Below are 19,319 nucleotides of genomic sequence, written 5' to 3' on the forward strand. Positions count from 1 at the left end.
CGATCGACCGATCCGAAGGCGAAAGTTTTTTTAATGGCAATGCGAACAATGAACATGGTAATCCCGTTTGGCTTCGTCTGCTTGGAGTTTTCTGCCAACGTCACTCACACTTCGCACGCTCCGTCGCGCTGATCTGACACTGACACCGACCAGACTTCTTCACCCTTCGAGGGCACACACTCAGCGACACAGCGTGGGAGGAAGAAAAGGTATAGGATGGGTTCAAGGGCCACGATCTTTTGAACCTGACTGGCCAGCATCCGATGATAGACTGACTAGGCACCGTTCCGGTAGCTTCGGTCGAATTGCAGCACATCACGCGCACATGGCTGGCAGCATGCCGATTTTGTGGCTAGCAAGCCGATCGCGGCAGCTCGTCGTCCGTCCGTCCGTCCGCTCTAGGTTTGTCGTCGTCGCGCAGCTGTTGCTCGCATTTTGTACGGCGGGGGCCATGTCATTCGGACTAAGAGCTAGCCCCGAAGCTGTTGTCGTCTTCGCTCCATTCGCTCTGAATCTGCTTTCCGTTCGGAGATGAAGCCGCCACAGCCAGCTCTCTCTCCCTCTCTCTGCCGCTTCTTTCTCTCTCTCTCTCTCTCTCTCTCTCTCTCTCTCTTTCTCTCTCGCTGTGTACTACGGCGTACTCTCGGTCATCCCCAGCATCCTCAACACAGCAGCTTCCGGTCTGTATGGCTTCGTCGTCGACGCTCCCGAAAAATCATTCATTCTCCACCAGCGAATCAGGCCGAGGCAGACTCTCTCTCGCTCTCTCTATCACGCTGTGGCCAGTGACACGGTAGCAGAATGCGATTCTCTACTCTTGGCCAACCACTCGCACCCCTAACAAGTGGTTGTATCGCGCGGGGAAACGCGCAAAACTAAACGCGATGATGAGGCTTATAACGATACGGAAACGAACTACGTTCCCCACCCCCTAATAAGGGGGTGGCTAAGCTGCCTAGGAGCTGCAGTGTGTCGTCCGTCCGATAGTCCACGCGATAGACACGCAACAATGCAGCTCAACTGACGGTCTGAGGACTTTTCAACTGCGTGTTTTATTAAATGCTGCAAATGGTCCGGTCCGGTTTGTCGCGAAGGACGACAGCTAGCTAAACCACCTGACCACCAGGAATGTAGGTCCTGTTTCTCTCTCATTTTCTTTCTTGCTCTCTCAAACACTCTCTCTCTCTCTCTCTCTCTCTCTCTCTCTCTCTCTCTCTATGACTCTTTTCTCACGCATTCAACAGTGATACTCACTCGCTCTCGTTCTCTTTTTGTCTCATGCATACAAACAAAACACACTCACACCAGCTCGCCCTAGACCCGAAGCGCCGTATGCAGGACCCAACGCATCGACGACGACGACATGCTGGCTGGCTGGTCGGCCTACGGACGTGGTACGGAAAGGATGGTGAACGGAAATGAACTATTCGCAGTTTGGAGAGCTTAATTTGGGAGCGGGGAACAGAGGAAACACGGCAAACCAGCACACAGAGGGGTATTTGAGCGAAAAGCTGGTCAAAACTCCATAATGGGCTGTTATTTGTGATGAATATAATTCATATTCGGTGCACAACTGCAAAAAACAATGTTTTCTAGCATTTCCGGCACATATGAGGAAGAAAAGGTTTTTTTTCTTGCCATGTATCAGCTCTTCTCTTTACTTCTCTAACATCTGTAATCTTTCTTTGCGGGTCACCATTTAAAGCGTTTGCCTTACCCAAAAAAATAAAATCACTCTAGATTGCAACCATTTATCATTAGCGTTGAAATCATCCAGTTCATATCGGAATCCTTCCATCTTTGCTTGAAATTTGCTTTCAATCTCAGAATTTCCTTTTAAACACCTTCATTTTGTCTATCTTCAGAAGGGCTCACTCCAAAAGTTATGCCAATTTATTCTCACCATATTGCAGTATGTCGTCTCCAAAACCTTCTTGGAGCATTTATTTAGTCTTGCACAAATAATTTCGACTGGTTTGATATTGTAGAGACCTTAATCTTTCAAATGCTATCTGAAGTTTTGTGCGGGCATTGCCGGGGTTTCGAGAAAACTGATATTGAAATTGTCACATTTTCATATGATTACGGGAAGGTTAATTTTTGATAAAAAGTTGTGATTATTTTTAACCTTCTGTCCATCAACAGCACTGCAAAAAACTCAACTAACCTCGTAGATGCTAGTGCCAACCAAAACAGACTATAACTACTTTTTAGTGACAAGAATTCTATGGGAAATTCCAAAGGAATTCTATGGGAATCCTATAAGTTTCGTTTTGGCAGCGAAAATTTTACACTGCGCCAAAATTTTCGCTGCCAAAACGAAACTTATAGGATTCCCATAGAATTCCTATGGGAATATACAAGATTCCTATGGGAATCCAATAAGTTTCGTTTTGGCAGCGAAAATTTTGTCGCAGTTTAGAAACACTCTTATGTGATGAATATTTTAAAATGATTAGCAAGGCAAAATTTGAAAACAATAAAAAAAAATCATCGGCTCAAAAAAAAAAAAAATCGAGCAAACAAAAATCAAAAGGCTCGGGAGTTTTGGCCAGCTTTTGGTTTAAATACCCCTCTGTGCAGCGGTGTGCTTGGTGTCGCTGCTGCCGGTGGTGGTGATCGCCCACTCGCTCGGCTGGCTCGGCTGGCTGGGCACGCACGACTAACGACGATTTTCCCATTTTCATCATCTCCACCGTTTACCTCCCCCACCCCGGTACATACCGCTGCGTTGCAAACGTTGCTATCCGATCTGAGAAGGTGGGAGACCGCAAAATGTGAATGTTGTGTTGTGATTCACAGTTACCCTTCCACCCCGGTGGAGCCAGTTAAGCGTGGCACGCTAAACCTTCTCCTCCGGTGACCTTTGATTCCGTTACTCGTATAATCCGGCTCGGATAAGTAGAACCGGGTAACACTTATGGGTATGCGGGTAGAACTTGCCTTGCACTACCAAAAAAAATCCCACCCCTCGAGGTGCGGCCATGTGAAAAATGTGTTCGGCTAAATGGCGAGGAGCGGGTTGCTAGAATTAAAAAAAAAAAACCACGGGTCCAATATGGCGGAACACTGTATGCCCATCGCTTAGGCCTCAGGACGATTGCAGCGGGTCCGCCACCCCTTTCGCATATCGACATCCAATCACGTCCGATGCCTCGCGCCAACACCGACGAAAGCCTTCGCGCTCATCGAAGTCGGATTATGATCTAGACAACACTCCGAATCGGAATCTGCTGGATGGCTGGAGGCTGCTGCGCGTAGTGTAATCGCAGCCGCAAATCCTAGAAAACTCCTCGATCTACTCGTTTGAATTTCCAACATTCCAAATGGCACAGCTTTAAGGCAGGATTCGTATTTCAAACCATAACCATCAGTTGGGACGACTATCAGGCGATGGAGTAGATGTTCTTTAGGATTGTGCTGAGCCAAAAAAAAAAACTGCGGCTAGAATTACTTCAGCTACAGAGCTCAGAGAAATGAGGTACAGATTCTTTTCCGTCTAAATATTGTAATATTCTCTTGGTATGGTATACGCGTCTTGGTGAACAAAATAATAGTTTTCGTAAAAGTGTTATTGTACTTTTTGTAACTACTATCAAAGACTATCAAATGACTTTTATTTATTTGGTTCATTGTGGGGCAAAAGATTTATTTTAATTCATTGTGGGGCAAAAGTTCGAACCAGAAAATCATGCATTTGTGTTTTTCCATTGGCAGAATTCATGAAAATATCAAATAATATTAGACCTGTAAGACGAAACCACGGAAAAACTGATGACCAACCATTGAATATTGATTCGAATAACCACTGCATTCGATAACTAATCGTCGTGCTCATCCAAATTCAACATTTTCAAAAGACTATTTGACATCCTTTTATGCTTTCAAATAACATGCTGACTGCAGTGAAAAGCTTAAACTGCTCTTAATTTATGTTCGAATTGTCCTGGAATCTCTTGAGAAAGTGTCATCAGAGAGCAACAACTTCAACCGTAACGATGTCCCCGGAGGAGCAGTCGGATCTTGAAATGCTGAAACTGCAACATAAATTCGCGAATAATTGGCGAATTAGTAGGATCGAATTTCCGCATTTAATAAGCGCATTTAATAGGATTCCCCACCAGTAGGGCAAAAGTTTGTTCCGAAGGTTGCTAAGGAAAAATGAATTTTAACCATTGATTTGTCATTTGATAAAGCTGGTACTTTTGCAGTAGACCGGTAAATACAGGGTGTACCATAAAAAATGAGAATGTATTCATTGCTCTGTTTTGGAGTTTTTGGTTTTTTTCTAGCACCAGTATGGCATTATGGGGTATTGGTGTATTCGTGAAACTCATAGCTATCAAATGATGTATAAAAAGTACTTGTGCAAAAGCTGCCTGATCTGAAAAATGTACTCAAAGGCAACAGTGTCGATTTTGCTTCGCGGACAAAAAGACGATGTCGTGTCCTCTCTTTTCACGATTGATTCCTGCACGAATAGGCTCATATCGCCCCTAAAGACTAAGGATGAACCAAAGAACATAAAATTCAAGTCAACTGTCGAGATCCCCGTTGGAATAATGGCGTTTGGAGCAGTTGTCTCTAATGGTTTAAAAATGCAACCAGTTTTCATAAAATCCCATATTAAAATGTGTATATCAATTTTTTGAAGGATCACGTTCTACCATAGTTTAAAACAAACTTCGACACTCCAGAAAACGTTGAGTTTCAGCAAGATGGCGGCCCCTGCTATACGTCTAAACGGACTCATACATGGTTGAAGGGGAACATGAATTTTTGGTCGAATGATTTATGCCCTCCAAGCGGTCCTGAATTTAATCGGATGGGCTATTAAATATGGGCGTTTGATCGGGCTAAGACCTGTGAATCGTCACACCATACACGGTTGGCTCGCTGAAATCGTTTATCATCAAACCCTGGTCTTTTAAGTTGGACACCTATCTTAACGAGGGAGTTGTCGAATTCGTAACCGCTTGGAAAAATTAATTGAGAAAGCAGGCTGACAAATCCACTTATTTTGTTTGTTTTTGATAAACAATGAAATGTAAAGCCAATTTAGGTATTTTAAAACAATAGAAAACCTACAAAAATGGCTTTAAACTTCGATAAAGGATTTTCTCATTTTTTTTTATGGTACACCCTGTAGTTGTTGAATAAATCAATGCATGTTTTTCAGTTTTAACGTTAATTCCATTTTTTTTTTATCATAACCCACTAGGGTCGAAGGCCGTTTCTACACTGCGCCAAAAATTTCGCTGCCAAATCGAAACTTATTAGATTCCCATAGAATTCCTATGGGAATATACAAGATTCCTAAAGGAATCCTATAAGTTTCGTTTTGGCAGCGAAAATTTTGGCGCAGTGTAGAAACGGTCGAACATTTGCCCCACCTTAGACCGTTTCTACACTGCGCCAAAATTTTCGCTGCCAAAACGAAACTTATTGGATTCCCAGAGGAATCTTGTATATTCCCATAGGAATTCTATGGCAATCCTATAAGTTTCGTTTTGGCAGCGAAAATTTTGGCGCAGTGTAGAAACGGTCTTAGAGTGTTTCTACACTGCGCCAAAATTTTCGCTGCCAAAATTTTCGCTGCCAAAATTTTCGCGCGCAAATCCGTATAGGATGCTAAGACCGTTTCTACACTGCGCCAAAATTTTCGCTGCCAAAACGAAACTTATAGGATTCCCATAGAATTCCTATGGGAATATACAAGATTCCTATGGGAATCCAATAAGTTTCGTTTTGGCAGCGAAAATTTTGGCGCAGTGTAGAAACGGTCTAAGGATTTTTATAGGCTGCTAGAGCAAGCTATAAAAATCCTTAGGATCCTATAAGGATTTGCGCGCGAAAATTTTGGCTGTGTGTAGAAACACTCTTACTGATGAACACTGATCTAGCGGATCGAACACTACAGTCTGGTTAAGTCTGGCAAAAAAACGGCGCAACTAACAGCGCATACGTTCTCATCGATCGTAACGCCAAATCCGCCCCTTCCCCCTCTCCCTCCCTCCCTCCGGTTCGATTCAGGTTGGATGGTTTGTGGTGTGGAGCAGGCTTTTCCTTTTGTTTCTCCTGGACGGGGCTTTCCGCCCCGATTACGTCACCGTCGTCGCCGGCACACTAATGCTGGCCTCGTTTTCGGCTGGAACACCATGTGCAGCGTTCCGGGAATAGGAGCTGCGCTCGTATGCAAATGGGGATACCGCTCAGCGGCTCGGCGGACAGAATAGAGCTGTTGACATGTAGCTAGATGCACAGTTTTGGATGTTGCTGTTCGAACTTCGGAACTGGAGTACCCCGCCGGAGCCTCTGGCTGCCTTGATGGTTCGGCGGTTCGGTAACGGGAAGGCAAATCGAAGTTAAACGAGTGCGTGCGAGAGTGCAGTGGCCAGGAATTGCGTAGCAGCAGGAAGAGCATAAAGCTCGGCTCACGCTTCGGCTCGCTCAGTATGCTCATCCGGGAAGTTAGGTCCGCCGGGTGGCAATAACCGGACGGCACGCAAATTTCGAACGGCCACTCTTTTCCACTCCGATTCCAATTTCGATGCAGCCCAACTACACCTCCATCACCACCACCACCTGTTATGTTGGGTTAACACCCTCTTTTCACGCTATCTCATGTATGCCCTACCATCAACTATCGCGCCAGGCGCCATTATCCGCGCCCCACAACTTGTACCACTAGATCCGGGCATCCACTAGAGCCGAGCGATGGGCTTCAATGATCTTTTCGAGGGAGCACGCGGCTGTCGCGGATGACGAACGCGCTCATTATTGGCGCATAATGAGGGGAAACGTGCACGTAGAGAAACAGTGACGCAGGTGATGGTGAGTGGGGTGGATTTTTAAACTTCTTTTCCAATGGAGAGGACCTGCTGAACGGACGGGGAGCGAATCATCGAATGCAGGCGCAAATAAATGTAGCAGCAGAAACAAGCGGTCCGGTTGTTGAGGAGAGAAAATCATGCCAGGTAATGCTTTCGGTTCCATTAGTAGAAAATAAAATAAAAACAAATAAAAAGAGGCCACCACCAAATATGCAACATTTTCAGTTTGCGACAGAAAGGGCAAAAACACATTCTTCGCGTTCAACGGAGAGTTTCGGTCAGAAACCGATAGTGAGGGAAGGAGCAGCAGCGTAAAGGAAAAAAAACTTTAGCCAAAAGGGAGCAAAAAGTAAGAGTCAACCAGTGGCGTCCCCCCTCCCCCATTCTATCTTGTGGCTTGAGGTTTCCTCTTCGACGTTCTCAAAGGTGACTTTTATTACATTCCTTGAAGCCAACCTAAACTAAGCCGCATCTTACCACGTTTCCTCCAGGGTCTTCCCCTCCTTTCTATCTAACAATTCAGCACGGAGGTTGTTTAGGCATATTGGCTGACTCGGGTGTGACTTTCTCAGACAAACGTGTCCGTAATGATTTTTTTTCAAGTCGAAACCGGCCGGCCGGCTGCTCTCTATCAACATTTGGAAGAACAATTTCAGTCAACACAGTTTTCAGTCATCATTTGGACGAACATTTTCGAATACTTAAAAACTTGCCGTTTTAGTAGTGCACGTGATCAAACACAAATAATAGCGCGGTATGACACTTTCTAGTATTCGATGTTCCCCGCCATGCACCATACATTAAAATATACCAGGTGTATGAGCTTAAAATGAGCGTTTGCTTCTAGATGGATTTATCGAGTAAATTGAGCTGTCATCAACCTGTCATTTGTTTTTCTGCATTTTCTGTTTATGCCCTTCATAAGTGCCCTTCATGTGCCCTTCATAAGTGATGTCACGCAAAAACGAATATTTTTCTTTGCGTAATCATGTCTTGTTTTGTGCCTGAAAAGAGGTTTCGCGGGGAGCTCAACTGTTTTGCTTTCTTTTGGAGAAATCGGCGACAGAACCGATTCAAATGCTTGTAGAGGCCTATAATGAAAATGTGATAGAGGAAATCACTTGCAAAAATTGGCTAAATTGTTTCAAAGATGACCATTTTGACTTGAGGAGCAAGTAGCGTGAAAAGCGAGCCAAAATCGGTTTGGAGCATGAATTGCTGGTTCTTTTGGACGCGGATCATATGAAATCATTAAAAATACTTGCCCAGTAGTTAGGAATTTCTCTACCAGCCATTTAAAAAAGCTTAAGTTTCATGAATGGGTACCCCATTCAAAACGATAAGCTGATGGAGCGAAACCAAAACATCGCACTCGTCAAAAGTGGTCCAAAATTATTTCAATACATTCAACTGAGATGTTATAACCCACCCCGCTAACTTAACTGGACCTGGACCATTCCAAATATCACCACTTTTCGACGATCGGTCACGCGCTGGCCGAGCAGCCCTTCGATTTGTATGAAGTTGTTGGAAAATGGCATGACGGGTGGTTTGTGTTGTTAAATGAACAATTCTTTCGGCATGGTATTCACAAATTGCGAAAAAGATAGGAAAAATATGAGGCTAGCGAGGGAAATTATTTCGAATAAATTATTTTTTGGCTTTCTGATAAAAAAATGTGTTTTTTTTTTCGACAAAACAACGCTCATTTTAAGCTCATACACCTGGTAAGTATAAAAAAGGCTTTTCTGGACTTTTTCTGCCGGAAATTCGAATGAAATGCCAAGAAACTGCAGAATGAAAAACCCTGTGCACCGTAGTGCTGCCCACTGTCAGATTTTTTTTTAACGGAGATCAATTTAACGAGCGTATGAGCGGAACTGAGCAATCTTTATTAGTAGGAGCAGCCTAGCCAGCGCCGAAAAACAATTCCCTTAAAAAAAGCGAATTCCCAAAGTGAGAAAAGTGACTTCAAGCGTCAGCCTCCTGGCAAGCGGGGCACCACATCTTCAGCGCAGCGCTAATTGCTAAATGGAAAACTGTTTCTGTCACTCGGTTGCGACTAGATCGTGCCGTGCCAGGGGACAGAGGAAGATGCAAACTAAGAAGAGCCTGGTCTTCTTAGGAAGCGGACGCTCGTCGGTTGTGAAGCGGGGTTGTGCAAACACCGCGATACGCAACCGGTTTCGCCTAATAGATTGCGCAGCGGGATCCAATTTAGCGTTTTGTTGGAATCAAACCCGGCCCCGGCCCGGGCGGGGGGGGGGGGGGGGGGGCATAATATCTCCTCCCCATGGCAACGATTTCCACGTATTGCTACCGCGCGTAGTATATCACGGCCACTCCTCGACCTGCAGACCTGACGCGAAATCAGCGCGAGGTAGAGCATATCGCCGGTTACTCCAGGCGATACTCGTACCCTTAATGGCGTCTAGCGGGAGTCATTCGTGTAATTATCATTCGAAATGCAACGACATGGGGCCCCTCCGTCCGGCCATTTTTGCACTGTACTGGAAGTTGCAGGCAGCAGCAGCAGTAGCAGCAGCAGCAGCAGAAGCGAAGAATGATTTGGGTGTGCAGTCAGCACAGTGTGGTGGTAGTAATTGATGTTGGTCCAGTCGCCTTGGAGACATAGGTGGCGCCGACAGAAAAGAGATTCGAATGTGTCTAACATTTTCCTACGATGAATAACGTAAGCATTAAAAAAGAGACAAAATTTTCCGATTTCTCATGGGCAAACCATCAATTGCACTGCAGAAACTAAAAATGCAGCATCAATAGTAGTTATCTATGAGTCATTAGACAAAATTTGAAAGCTATATCAGTCGAGCTCTAATCGTGATGGCGAAAAAAGCGAAGCAACTTCGTTCCGAGGTTTGCACATTTCAAAAACGGGTATCCTGACGCGTCCAAAAAGATGAACGTGTACCACGTTTGTGAGTGTCGGATATGGCCGTTCCAGTATCTGCAAGGTCTTGAAGCTATTACCCAACAATAAAAGCATCGCAAGAGGGCATGGTTCTGAAAGGCCGACAACTCTGACCGGCCAAAAGGATACTGATGACTGAGACAGAGGAAAAAGGTGGCTGCATCGCTGCGTGGGATTGGCCGTGAGGTCGGTGCAGCTGGTGCAAGGCGACTCGAGGCGATCGTTTGACGAAAAGGAGCGGTTTGCGAAGATTGCGAACCCTCTCAACGTCTCCCAGCTGCTGCCCATCGACCATTGCTAGGATAACTTTAAATTTTATTAATTTATTTTTTTATTGTTGAGATGTGCACAAACATGTTTTCGACTGCCATGTCGAAAATACCGGCTAACTGCCGGAATTCTGCTCGGAATGGAGCGATTTTTTTTGCGAATAATCTGATAAATTCCCTTTCCGGATGTAATTTAGAGAACTCAATTATCTGTCATAGTTTATTTTTTATCACCATTAAAATTTTGTTTTTATGCATAAGCTGCCATGCAAAGCATTTCCCATCGCATCATTTACGCTGTACTGTAGAGAGCCTACTCGAGCCTTTGGAGCTCCAATTCCGTTTCGGGGGAAACCAATCCATCTACGCGGGAGAAAAGCGACAACAAACAAACAAAACAGCAAGATGGCTGACGTAAAGCAGGACGCAGGTCGCAGGACCTGTTGAAACATAGCAGGGCAGGTCCTTGAGAGGTCCATCGCGTCGCTTTTCAGTGTTCACTGTTCACCACTTTCGCCACCTTTCGGTAAGTGCGAATGTCTTTATTCATCACGTCGCCGCCGTTTCTCGTTCCGCCACTACCTGTCGCGCGCGCTGTTAACGTAATCTGTAATCTGATTACGTAAGCGGATTAAGGTGTTTTTCTTTCTCCTCCTCTGGTTTGTATATGCTTGCACCAGTTGTTACATGCGTTTGAGGGTGTTTGCGTTACCAAGGAGTCTCCGAGGAGCATGGGTGCAATCTGAAGCGTAACGTGGCACCGGAAGCACCGCTTATGGAACACCGCGTCGCCCTTCCAGCTGTCGCTAATGTAGTTAGCTGAGGAATTGACATTGGCCGTTTTACCATAGAAGAGCGTTGGAAAGGCATTAGGAAGGCTTCGTAAGTCAATCGGTCATCAGCCAAAAAGAGACTTAGGCAGAGACTTGGAGATAGAGAGAGATAGAAAGAGAGGCACTTGGGCGGCCTCTGCCAACGTGATCACAACGCATCGTAGCGGAGTGCGGCTGCCGGGAAACCCTGCATAGTATTGAGGGCGTCCCGCTGGTCAGTTGTTCGGTGGTTCGGTACCAGAGCAGACAGTCCAAACGCCAGTTCAGTCTTCTGGTGGAAATTGCTGGCGCAGATAAGATAATACCACGGCACAGTGCAATATGTATTCGACGCTTCCGTAAGTGTGCGATACGAAGTTGCACACAACCCATTGGAGCATTATCTGGAGGACCGCAACGCGACCTCGGTATGTGTCACTTGGTAAGAGTTCTTTGGATGGTTTGGTAAGAGTTTGGTTTGGTGCCCTCTCTGGTGTGTTGTTGCTTATGCGTTAGCTGCACTGACGATCCGACTCCACACAAATGAGCGAATCCTTCTGGCAAGCTGTTGATGAATTAATGAGCACCGAAGGTTCCTCCTTGGTGCGGCCGAAGCACCCCATCGTTCAACTCATCAACCCACTAATGAGACTGCGGAAGCGGTGAAGTGAAGATAACAAACATCTACATCACTGTATCTGTCTGTGTTTTCGTATGTGTCAGCTTGGCAATGAGAATCATTGAATATGTAACGCATATAAAGCAAGTGCTCACGCAAACAGCGCGGCAATATCCGCCATGTCGGAGTAACGTACTAACACCTGTGGTGGAAGGACCAACCAGGTTGCCCACACTTACCTGATCATTGAATGATTGCAATGTTCACCTTTCATATGTAAAAATAAACCCTACTAGTGTAAACTCAGCTAGACTTACCTGCAAAAAATGTGAGGAAAAAAGAGAAAAAAATAGAATTAGAAAAACCTCAAATAGCAATACAAAGAAGGAAGTATACAAAAAGGTACAAGTAAAATTAGCCCGAACCAACTGATGCAACGTACATAACGTACACAAGCTCGCTCGCTCATCCAACTGCCAGTCACAAATCACCCCAAACAGATTCCAGATTCCAAAGCAGAGGTTGGGGATTCCAAATCGTCCACGTTCGCAACACTTTCTTTCGTTGCACACACGTGTATGTATGTGTGCAGTACACGTTCCATTGACAAATGTTTTGGCCAGGAAAACCATCCAACAGCGGCCGAAAATGTCACCGACAGCACAGCAGATAGGGAAATTCAATCAACTATACACCGAGACCGTTTGTCTCCCCCCACAAGCAGCTCCCGATGATTGGAGGGAAGAAGATGTATGTGCAAGTTATGCTTGAGTGTATGTGTATTTGTGCGTCTGTGGTGATTCCTTTGAAAGGCTACCAAATGCTGCTGGCTGCTGCTTCAGGAAAACACTCCTTCAACGCCGGTGTTGACGGGCTTCCGGGCGTTTCGGATCGGACCCTTGAACCTTGGAAGGGGCCAGCCAGCAACGTGGTGGGCCGCAACGGTGGTACCTTATGGTGCCCCTTACTACCGCGCTTGCATCGATGGGTTGGATGCTTTATAAATAAATTCCCGAGCACCATCCCATGCGACGCGCACACATACATACTTGATTGGCACGTATTTATTGCTAGCCAACGCCAGGCCAAGGATTTGTGCGCATCCCGCAACCCACCCGCTGGCCCTTCTGTCTTGGCCTTGCTACCGTTTCCGGTTGGTAACATCCGGTGATTTTCGCCCAGCGCCGCACTGTTGCTGTTGTTTTTGTGCTGGATACTAAATGATATCCTCGAATATGTATTCAGCCTACCCAAACAGACATATACACAGACGGCACAGGAAGCGAGTAATTCGCAATAAAACGCGCAGAACGGTTTTTTTGTCTTCTTGTTCTTTTAAATGTTTCCATTCACATTTATGAGTAGTGGGTAATATGTAGCGCACTCTTTTTCGCGGGCAGCGTTATCGGCCCTTTTGTTATACTGTTTGGAGTATTTCTACACTGCGCCAAATTTTTTGATGTCGCGTCAAAACCTACAGGATTTCCATAGGATTCTTTTATATTCCCATAGGAATCCTATGGGAATCCTGCTAAGATTTTAAGATTCCTTTAGGAATTTTTGAAACCGTGTTAAAATTTGACAGTTTTTTCGTAGTGTATAGTCAGTTTGAGCGATGAACCGGTTGAGAGTGAGCCACTTCAAGCTAAAAAATATTCAACCAAATGTGACGAACGCATAACAGTGTGCAGTATGTGTGTGATCGTTGGTTTTATTTTACTCGTCCTGCATATTGTCAACTTACATCTCTTTCACAAGCAGCCACAAGGGGAAAAGTATGGGTCGCAGAAATAGCGAATTTATTTCCAGCAACACAAGGAAAGCAGGAAAACCCCTGGTGAGTGCCCTGGGAAGCACTTCTGCACCGAAAATCCACCACAAAAGCCACTACCTCTCCCTTCTGCTAGGAAAGAGTGAGCTCTGCTGACCAGCAGTAAGCAAATTGGTGCCCGTGTACGAGCTTCGCCCGGTCTCAAGCAGCACGGAAGTAGAAAGGTCTGGTTTTGCCTAACGTTCTTCTTCTTCCCGGATTCCGGCATCGGCGACTCCGGGCTGTTGCTGTCGCGGGCTTGGCGAAAATGATTGATTAAATTTATGCTCTCATCCGCGAGCTGGAATTTGCCGGATGTTCCCGGATAAGAGTTTAGACACACACGCATACACCGCGATACTGCTGTTCCTTTGGCAGAAAACAGCAGAGTGAAGGCGCAGCATGTTGACTTTTCCGTACATATAACCCTCGTAATATGTTGTCGTTCGTTGCAGACACGCTAGTACCGAACACACCCACACATTCATCATTCAGTGGGGACCCTTGCGCACCGAGCACGGAGAAAGGCCTGGGACGGACAAGAAGTTGACGAGACGTTCCGGTGGAGGGTTTCGGGGGGTTCCAGCGACCAAGGATGCCAGCCAAAGCAGCACCGAACGACGGTGCGTCGAGGAAGGAGGGAGGAGGAGCAGCAGGCAAGAAGCAGGCGGCACTGGCGGTGAAGGGACAGCCCAAGGAGCAACAATCTACGGTTCAGCGCCATGGTCTGGATGACGAAACGAACGCTGGCTTCGGAAAGTACTTGAGATCACAGGAAGGTAAGGGCACGCGAGGGGCGCAATCCGCAATCCGCAGTCCGGTGAACCCCATCTCACGGCCACTCTCCCACCCATCCCATCCCGTCCCATATTCTTGTGATTCCGAAAGATAGTTTGCCCCGGTACTTTACTAGTCTGCGTGGGCGATTTACGTAAGGAGTTGAACTGTCTCAGGCACCTTTTTCTGTTTGCTGGTAGGTTCGCCCCAGTCGTCGAAATTAAATTTTCCCCTATTCTTACCTTGCGTCCACACTGTCTAGAATCTAGGGAAAATGTATGTAGTCCTAGAAAATTTCTAGTCGGAAATATCTGCCACTTTCGTTTAGCGGTTCGAATCAGTTTCAGATCGGTTCTGTCAAGCTGGTCTGGTGATGTCGCCTGTTTCTAAGCCTAGCTTGTAAACAGTGTGGAGAAATAGAAAAAAACCGGTAGATTCTAAGGATAGATTGTAGACAGTGTCGACGCAAGGTTACAGTTTGTTTTCTCTCTCTCTCTCTCTCTCTCTCTCTCTCTCTCTCTCTCTCTCTCTCTCTCTCTCTCTCTCTCTCACACACACACACACACACACACTGTTTTATAGGGATTGAAATGATGAAGCTGTTCGTGATCGCTAACACCATAGTCGTCTTCATGACCATGGCTTGGCCCCAGATGCAGCAATCCTATCAAATTATTCGCTCCATGTTTTACGGTGACGAAGCAGCCGATGAACAATAGTTGTAATTTGTTTTGCTTGTACGTGTACGTGTCATGTGTATGTGAGAAAAGAGGAAGAAGAAGAAGAAGAAGACCAAGCGAGAATGTGTATGTGTGTTGAATGTGCAACAATTCAAACACACATTTAGCGGAACAATAACAGTCATAGCAAAAGCAACTAAATTGAAGACTCGGTGGTGGTCGTCCCGCAGCAGGGAGAATTGTGCAGTGTGTGTGTGTGCGTGTTTGTGTGTGCGTGGCGCTTGGAAACTACCCTAGATCCGCCACCCCCCCGGCCCCCATCACCCCCCGTCGGAGCAATGCTGCTGCTTGCGTTTCGCAGTTTTTTCTTCATTGTTGTGCTGCTCGGCTACAGCACCGGCATCTGGCGGTTGATCAACGATTACTTTCGACGCGAGTTCCAATCCTACCTGACGGAGGAGGTCAAAACGAACAAGTACCTTTTGCAGGATCCACCCCAGCGAAGCAGCACCAACGTCCCAACAACAACGAGTAGTTCGCCGCCACCGCTCGAAGAGCATATTGTCCGTGTTGGGCAGGTTTTGGTGGCCAGGACGACCGACGAGCAGCCGAAAGAGGAGGCCAAACCTCTATCGGGACCCGATGATCCGGGCGAGCAACACCCCGTGGATCCGCACGAAACCGGACCACAAGAAAGAATCGATGAGGAAGCTCGATGGTTACACTATTGGAAGCAGCGTAATGGCGCTGCACAAAGGAAGGCGCAGGAGCCGGTCGAGGCGGATGGCGTATGTAGCGCAGTTCACGAGCCCGACGAGACCACCAACTCGAACCAGAACCTGTGCCCTGGCTGACCTCGATGCGGCCACACCACAACACAATCGAACTCCCCGCCTCCATTTAACGACGCGTTTCTAGTGACTTATCCCTCCTCTTTGAACGATCACAACAACTCCGCGTTCGCTGGTCCGAGACCGAGGATTTCAGGACTGCTGCTGCATTACACACCGCGCTGTGTAGGATTTCAGCTTCCAGCAGCCCGTTGGACTGGCTCCAGGTATATTCGTTTGTTACGTCTGCCGTCTACACCGAAATCGTAACGTATCCACCGCGTAGATGCGAGTGTGCGCTTCAGAAAACCGAACAATCCATTCGCCGTTTTATTTCTTTCTTTCTCATGCTGTGGCATCTATGCGGCCGAGTGATCCAGGAGCCGATCACTTCAAATCAGTTGGATACTAACACCCAGGAGCTGTTAGCAGCACGCAGTAGCCAACACAAGAGCTTCCGTTGTTTGAAAAGAAATGAAGGAAATGAAGCATATCTTCATCGCCTCCGCCGTCCAGTACTCACTCATCAGCACCCACAGCACAGCAGCAAAGCTCGACTAGCGATCGGTGTTAATGATGTGCTGTGGATGCTTGCTTTGAGTTTGAGCTGGAAGCTGGAGGTTCCACAAAATTCATCCCTAAATTTTATACTACCGGCGGTCAAGGGCAAGGGAGGATGGTTGAAGCTTTGCAACAGAATGCCCATTCAGAATGGCGTTCGATGGTGCTAGCAATGGATCCACCAGCGGGAAAACATTGAACGAAAGAACGGACACCTCTGCTCGTTCTCCCCATGTTCTCCGAATCGCTTTTTCCGCTCTGTCTCGCTGCTGCCTGCCTGCGCTACTGCAGTATCGCGGTATCGCCACGCGAAGAAAGGGCGAGTCCCGCTAGAGCGAAGTCAGCCGCAGGTGCGGTAGAGTGGAACTGGCGACTCGACGCGGACGCGGCGAGCGGCCAAGTGGCACAGAAGAAACGGAACCCAACATAAAATTCCAATTCGTCGTCGTCGACGACGTCGATCGAGCGCACCACTGGGAACGGTGGCTAATCGGAAGCAGCTACTAACCGGCCACCGAATCCGAACCGATTTTTTTGATCGGGTTTTTTTTTTGTTAGCACTTCTCCGGCGCACAGCACGGACGCACTCGAACGTTTGGACAATTTAACTGAAACAATGCAGTAAGGAGCGGGCCTAAGGATTCGTTTAACCCCCCTTAATTTTTTTAACATTTTCTATATAAATGCTACTTGCTTCAAGAGAATTGTGTAAAATGTGGGCATCAATCGAAGTATTAATTTGTCAAAGATCTTGAATTTATAAAAAAAATCGTACATAAAACCTTCGTTTTCAAAGTCGATGCCCATCGTAGCATAAACAGTACTGGACCGAACCTATTGAATATTTGAACGGACTATTTTTGGCAGGCCTAGTCGATTTCTCAACCAAAAAATGTTAAAGCCGGGGATACACGAAGCGTAAACACTCGTATAAACTCAGAGTGTAATGCCAAAAAAATTATACTTATGTCAAAAAGATTATATGCCCGCGGAGCGTAAATCCGAGCGTGAAAGCAAGTGTAAACATAGCACCAACATGAAGCGTAGCGTTATGAAGAATAGAATGTTCTACAATCGCTAATATACAGTAAAAACATCTTGAAATATAAAAGAAGATGTTCAGAAATCAACTTATCTCGTCGATTCATATTTTTTGTGGCCAGAAACCCATGTAATTGAATGAAATTGCATGCTGTAATTGCAGGTGCCCGAATGTAATTGCAGTTGACGTTTCGGTTTAAACTTTATGCGATTATGCCTGCCACACAAAGCGTAAACTTTCTGACATTACACTCTGAGTTTATACGAGAGTTTACGCTTCATGTATCCCCGGCTTAATACTTTTATATAAAATAATTACGTTAAACTCGTTTTCTTAAGAAAAATCGTGAAAAGCGTCACATTTTCGGCATAAAAAATCTCTAAAAAATCGAAAAATTGGAAATTCAACCAAATCTCGACGGGACTACCAGGACAAACTAGTGAGCTGTGAAAGGAATATTGATTTGCGGAATTGCAGATGACAACAAAAAAATCATTTCAATACTTCAAACGATACAGCACTTGTCTACGATGGGGCACCTGAAAAATTGACACGCCTTTCTACAATTGATGCCTTGCACGAAGTTCTAAGTAAATATTCCACCAAACTACTACCAAATATTCTTGAAAAGATGTACATTCATTTGACATTCAGTATGAATAAATAAATTGAATGATTCTTTGCAAAAAAAATATAAAAATGAGCCTTTTGTCGAGCCTTTATTAACCTTAGCCCTCTCCCTTCTTAACCCTCATCGGTCCCTCCAGAATTGCATCGAATTGGTTCTTGTGTAGGCTTGCGCTTACACACAATTTTCCAACCTGTGCCAAAAATCCAAAACTAAAACTAACCACATCTGATGTTTTTTACTTATTCATAGGAATGTTCTTTATTGAAAAAAATACTACGTATCGAAACTTCTAAAAATTTCGGTGTAAAACCACCAAATAGAAAATCATGTTTTTTGAAAAAAATACGTTCAAATTTCAAGTGTTTCTGAATTTTTTGGCACATCTCTTGCAAATATCATATCGATGGTCAGCACAACCATATTTGGGACACTTTCACAACGTGTAGCAAAAATATTTTGATTAGTTTTGTTTGTGCAGACGTGATAACGGCCGATTTTAGTTGTTGGTGTCAAATGACGAATGGGACGAACATTATCAGTAACATTAGTAGCATCACTATCAGTCGGTCTTGTTTTGCGTCTTACTACACTATGTTTCATAATGATAGCCTCACCCTGTTTTTTCGATGTTGCGCTCGAATAAAGGGCCCCAAAAATAATTAAAAATACTGTAAATGTTCGCTTTAATGCTAAAAGACGTATGCCGTTTGAATTTTGAAAAAATATTAAAAATTGTGGATTTGGGAGCCAAAAATCCAAAAATGAGGTGTTTCATAATGATAGCCTCACCCTACAAAAAAATAAATTAAGATGGAAAACATTTCATTAGGTTATCAATTTTATTTTATTTACAATCAGTAACTCCTCCGTTACTATTAATTGCCTGGAAATGCGGGTTGGCATGCTTACAGCGAGCATGAAAAAAGTTGCAGTGCGCAAGGATCGCCATGCACTCTTATTAGTTACTTCCACCTGAGCTATGGTGTCAAATTGCCTACCGTAAACATCTCGAACTAACATCCGCCAATCATTCTCCATCGGATTTAAGTCCGGAGAAATCGCTAGCCAGGACATTACATTGATATTTGTATACTTTATGTAGGCAAGTGTCGCCGTGGCGGTGTTATCTTAATGAAAAAAATATTTTTTCACGATGGTTGTGCTTCAATTGCCTTCAATTGGCCTAGCAACCATTCGACGAAAGAACTTTAGTCAATCAAAAGGCAAGGAATGAAAAAAAGGCCAACTTTAAAAACCCATTACCCAGGCTGAGTTTTGCAAACGGGCATATGGTATGGACAAATGCACATTATTAGTATGCTGTATTATGCAAAGTTTAACAAAAGCGCCTCATGTTTGGTGGTTTACAGTGATGAAAAAATGTTCAATTTAGATGGGCCGGTTGGTTTTACCGGCCACTGGCCAGATTGGAGACGTGAACCACGGGTTTTTACCAGACCATTTTCGGGGATGGACCACTGATGATATGGGAGGCGTTCAACAGTCATGGCTAAAGCAATTTGGCA

General features: G+C 45.3%; 2 protein-coding genes across 5 annotated transcripts in view; one reads left to right on the forward strand and one right to left on the reverse strand.

Annotated features, from left to right (window-relative positions):
- LOC126579900 (uncharacterized) overlaps positions 1-19,319 on the reverse strand; it is a 109,113-nt gene that overhangs the window by 59,813 nt on the left and 29,981 nt on the right. The window lies entirely within an intron of this gene.
- LOC126579905 (uncharacterized) lies at positions 11,100-15,060 on the forward strand. Of its 2 annotated transcripts, none has more exons than XM_050243623.1 (3): positions 11,100-11,285; positions 13,728-14,051; positions 14,632-15,060. In XM_050243623.1, exons 2-3 carry the CDS (start codon positions 13,868-13,870, stop codon positions 14,766-14,768), a joined length of 321 nt encoding a protein of 106 aa, XP_050099580.1. In that variant the 5' UTR covers positions 11,100-11,285; positions 13,728-13,867; the 3' UTR covers positions 14,769-15,060. The 2 variants fall into 2 exon arrangements, with proteins under 2 accessions (XP_050099580.1, XP_050099581.1); XM_050243624.1 differs by having other exon boundaries at positions 11,100-11,271.

This window comes from Anopheles aquasalis, chromosome Y (assembly GCF_943734665.1).
Source record: "Anopheles aquasalis chromosome Y, idAnoAquaMG_Q_19, whole genome shotgun sequence".
NCBI lineage: Eukaryota > Metazoa > Arthropoda > Insecta > Diptera > Culicidae > Anopheles > Anopheles aquasalis.

Excerpts from the sequence above, each read along its gene's own strand:
- LOC126579905 (XM_050243623.1), top strand. The coding sequence starts at position 13,868 with ATGCCAGCCAAAGCAGCACCGAACGACGGTGCGTCGAGGAAGGAGGGA. Across the intron at positions 14,052-14,631 it reads GTACTTGAGATCACAGGAAG|GGATTGAAATGATGAAGCTG; the intron begins GTAAGGGCACGC and ends ACTGTTTTATAG.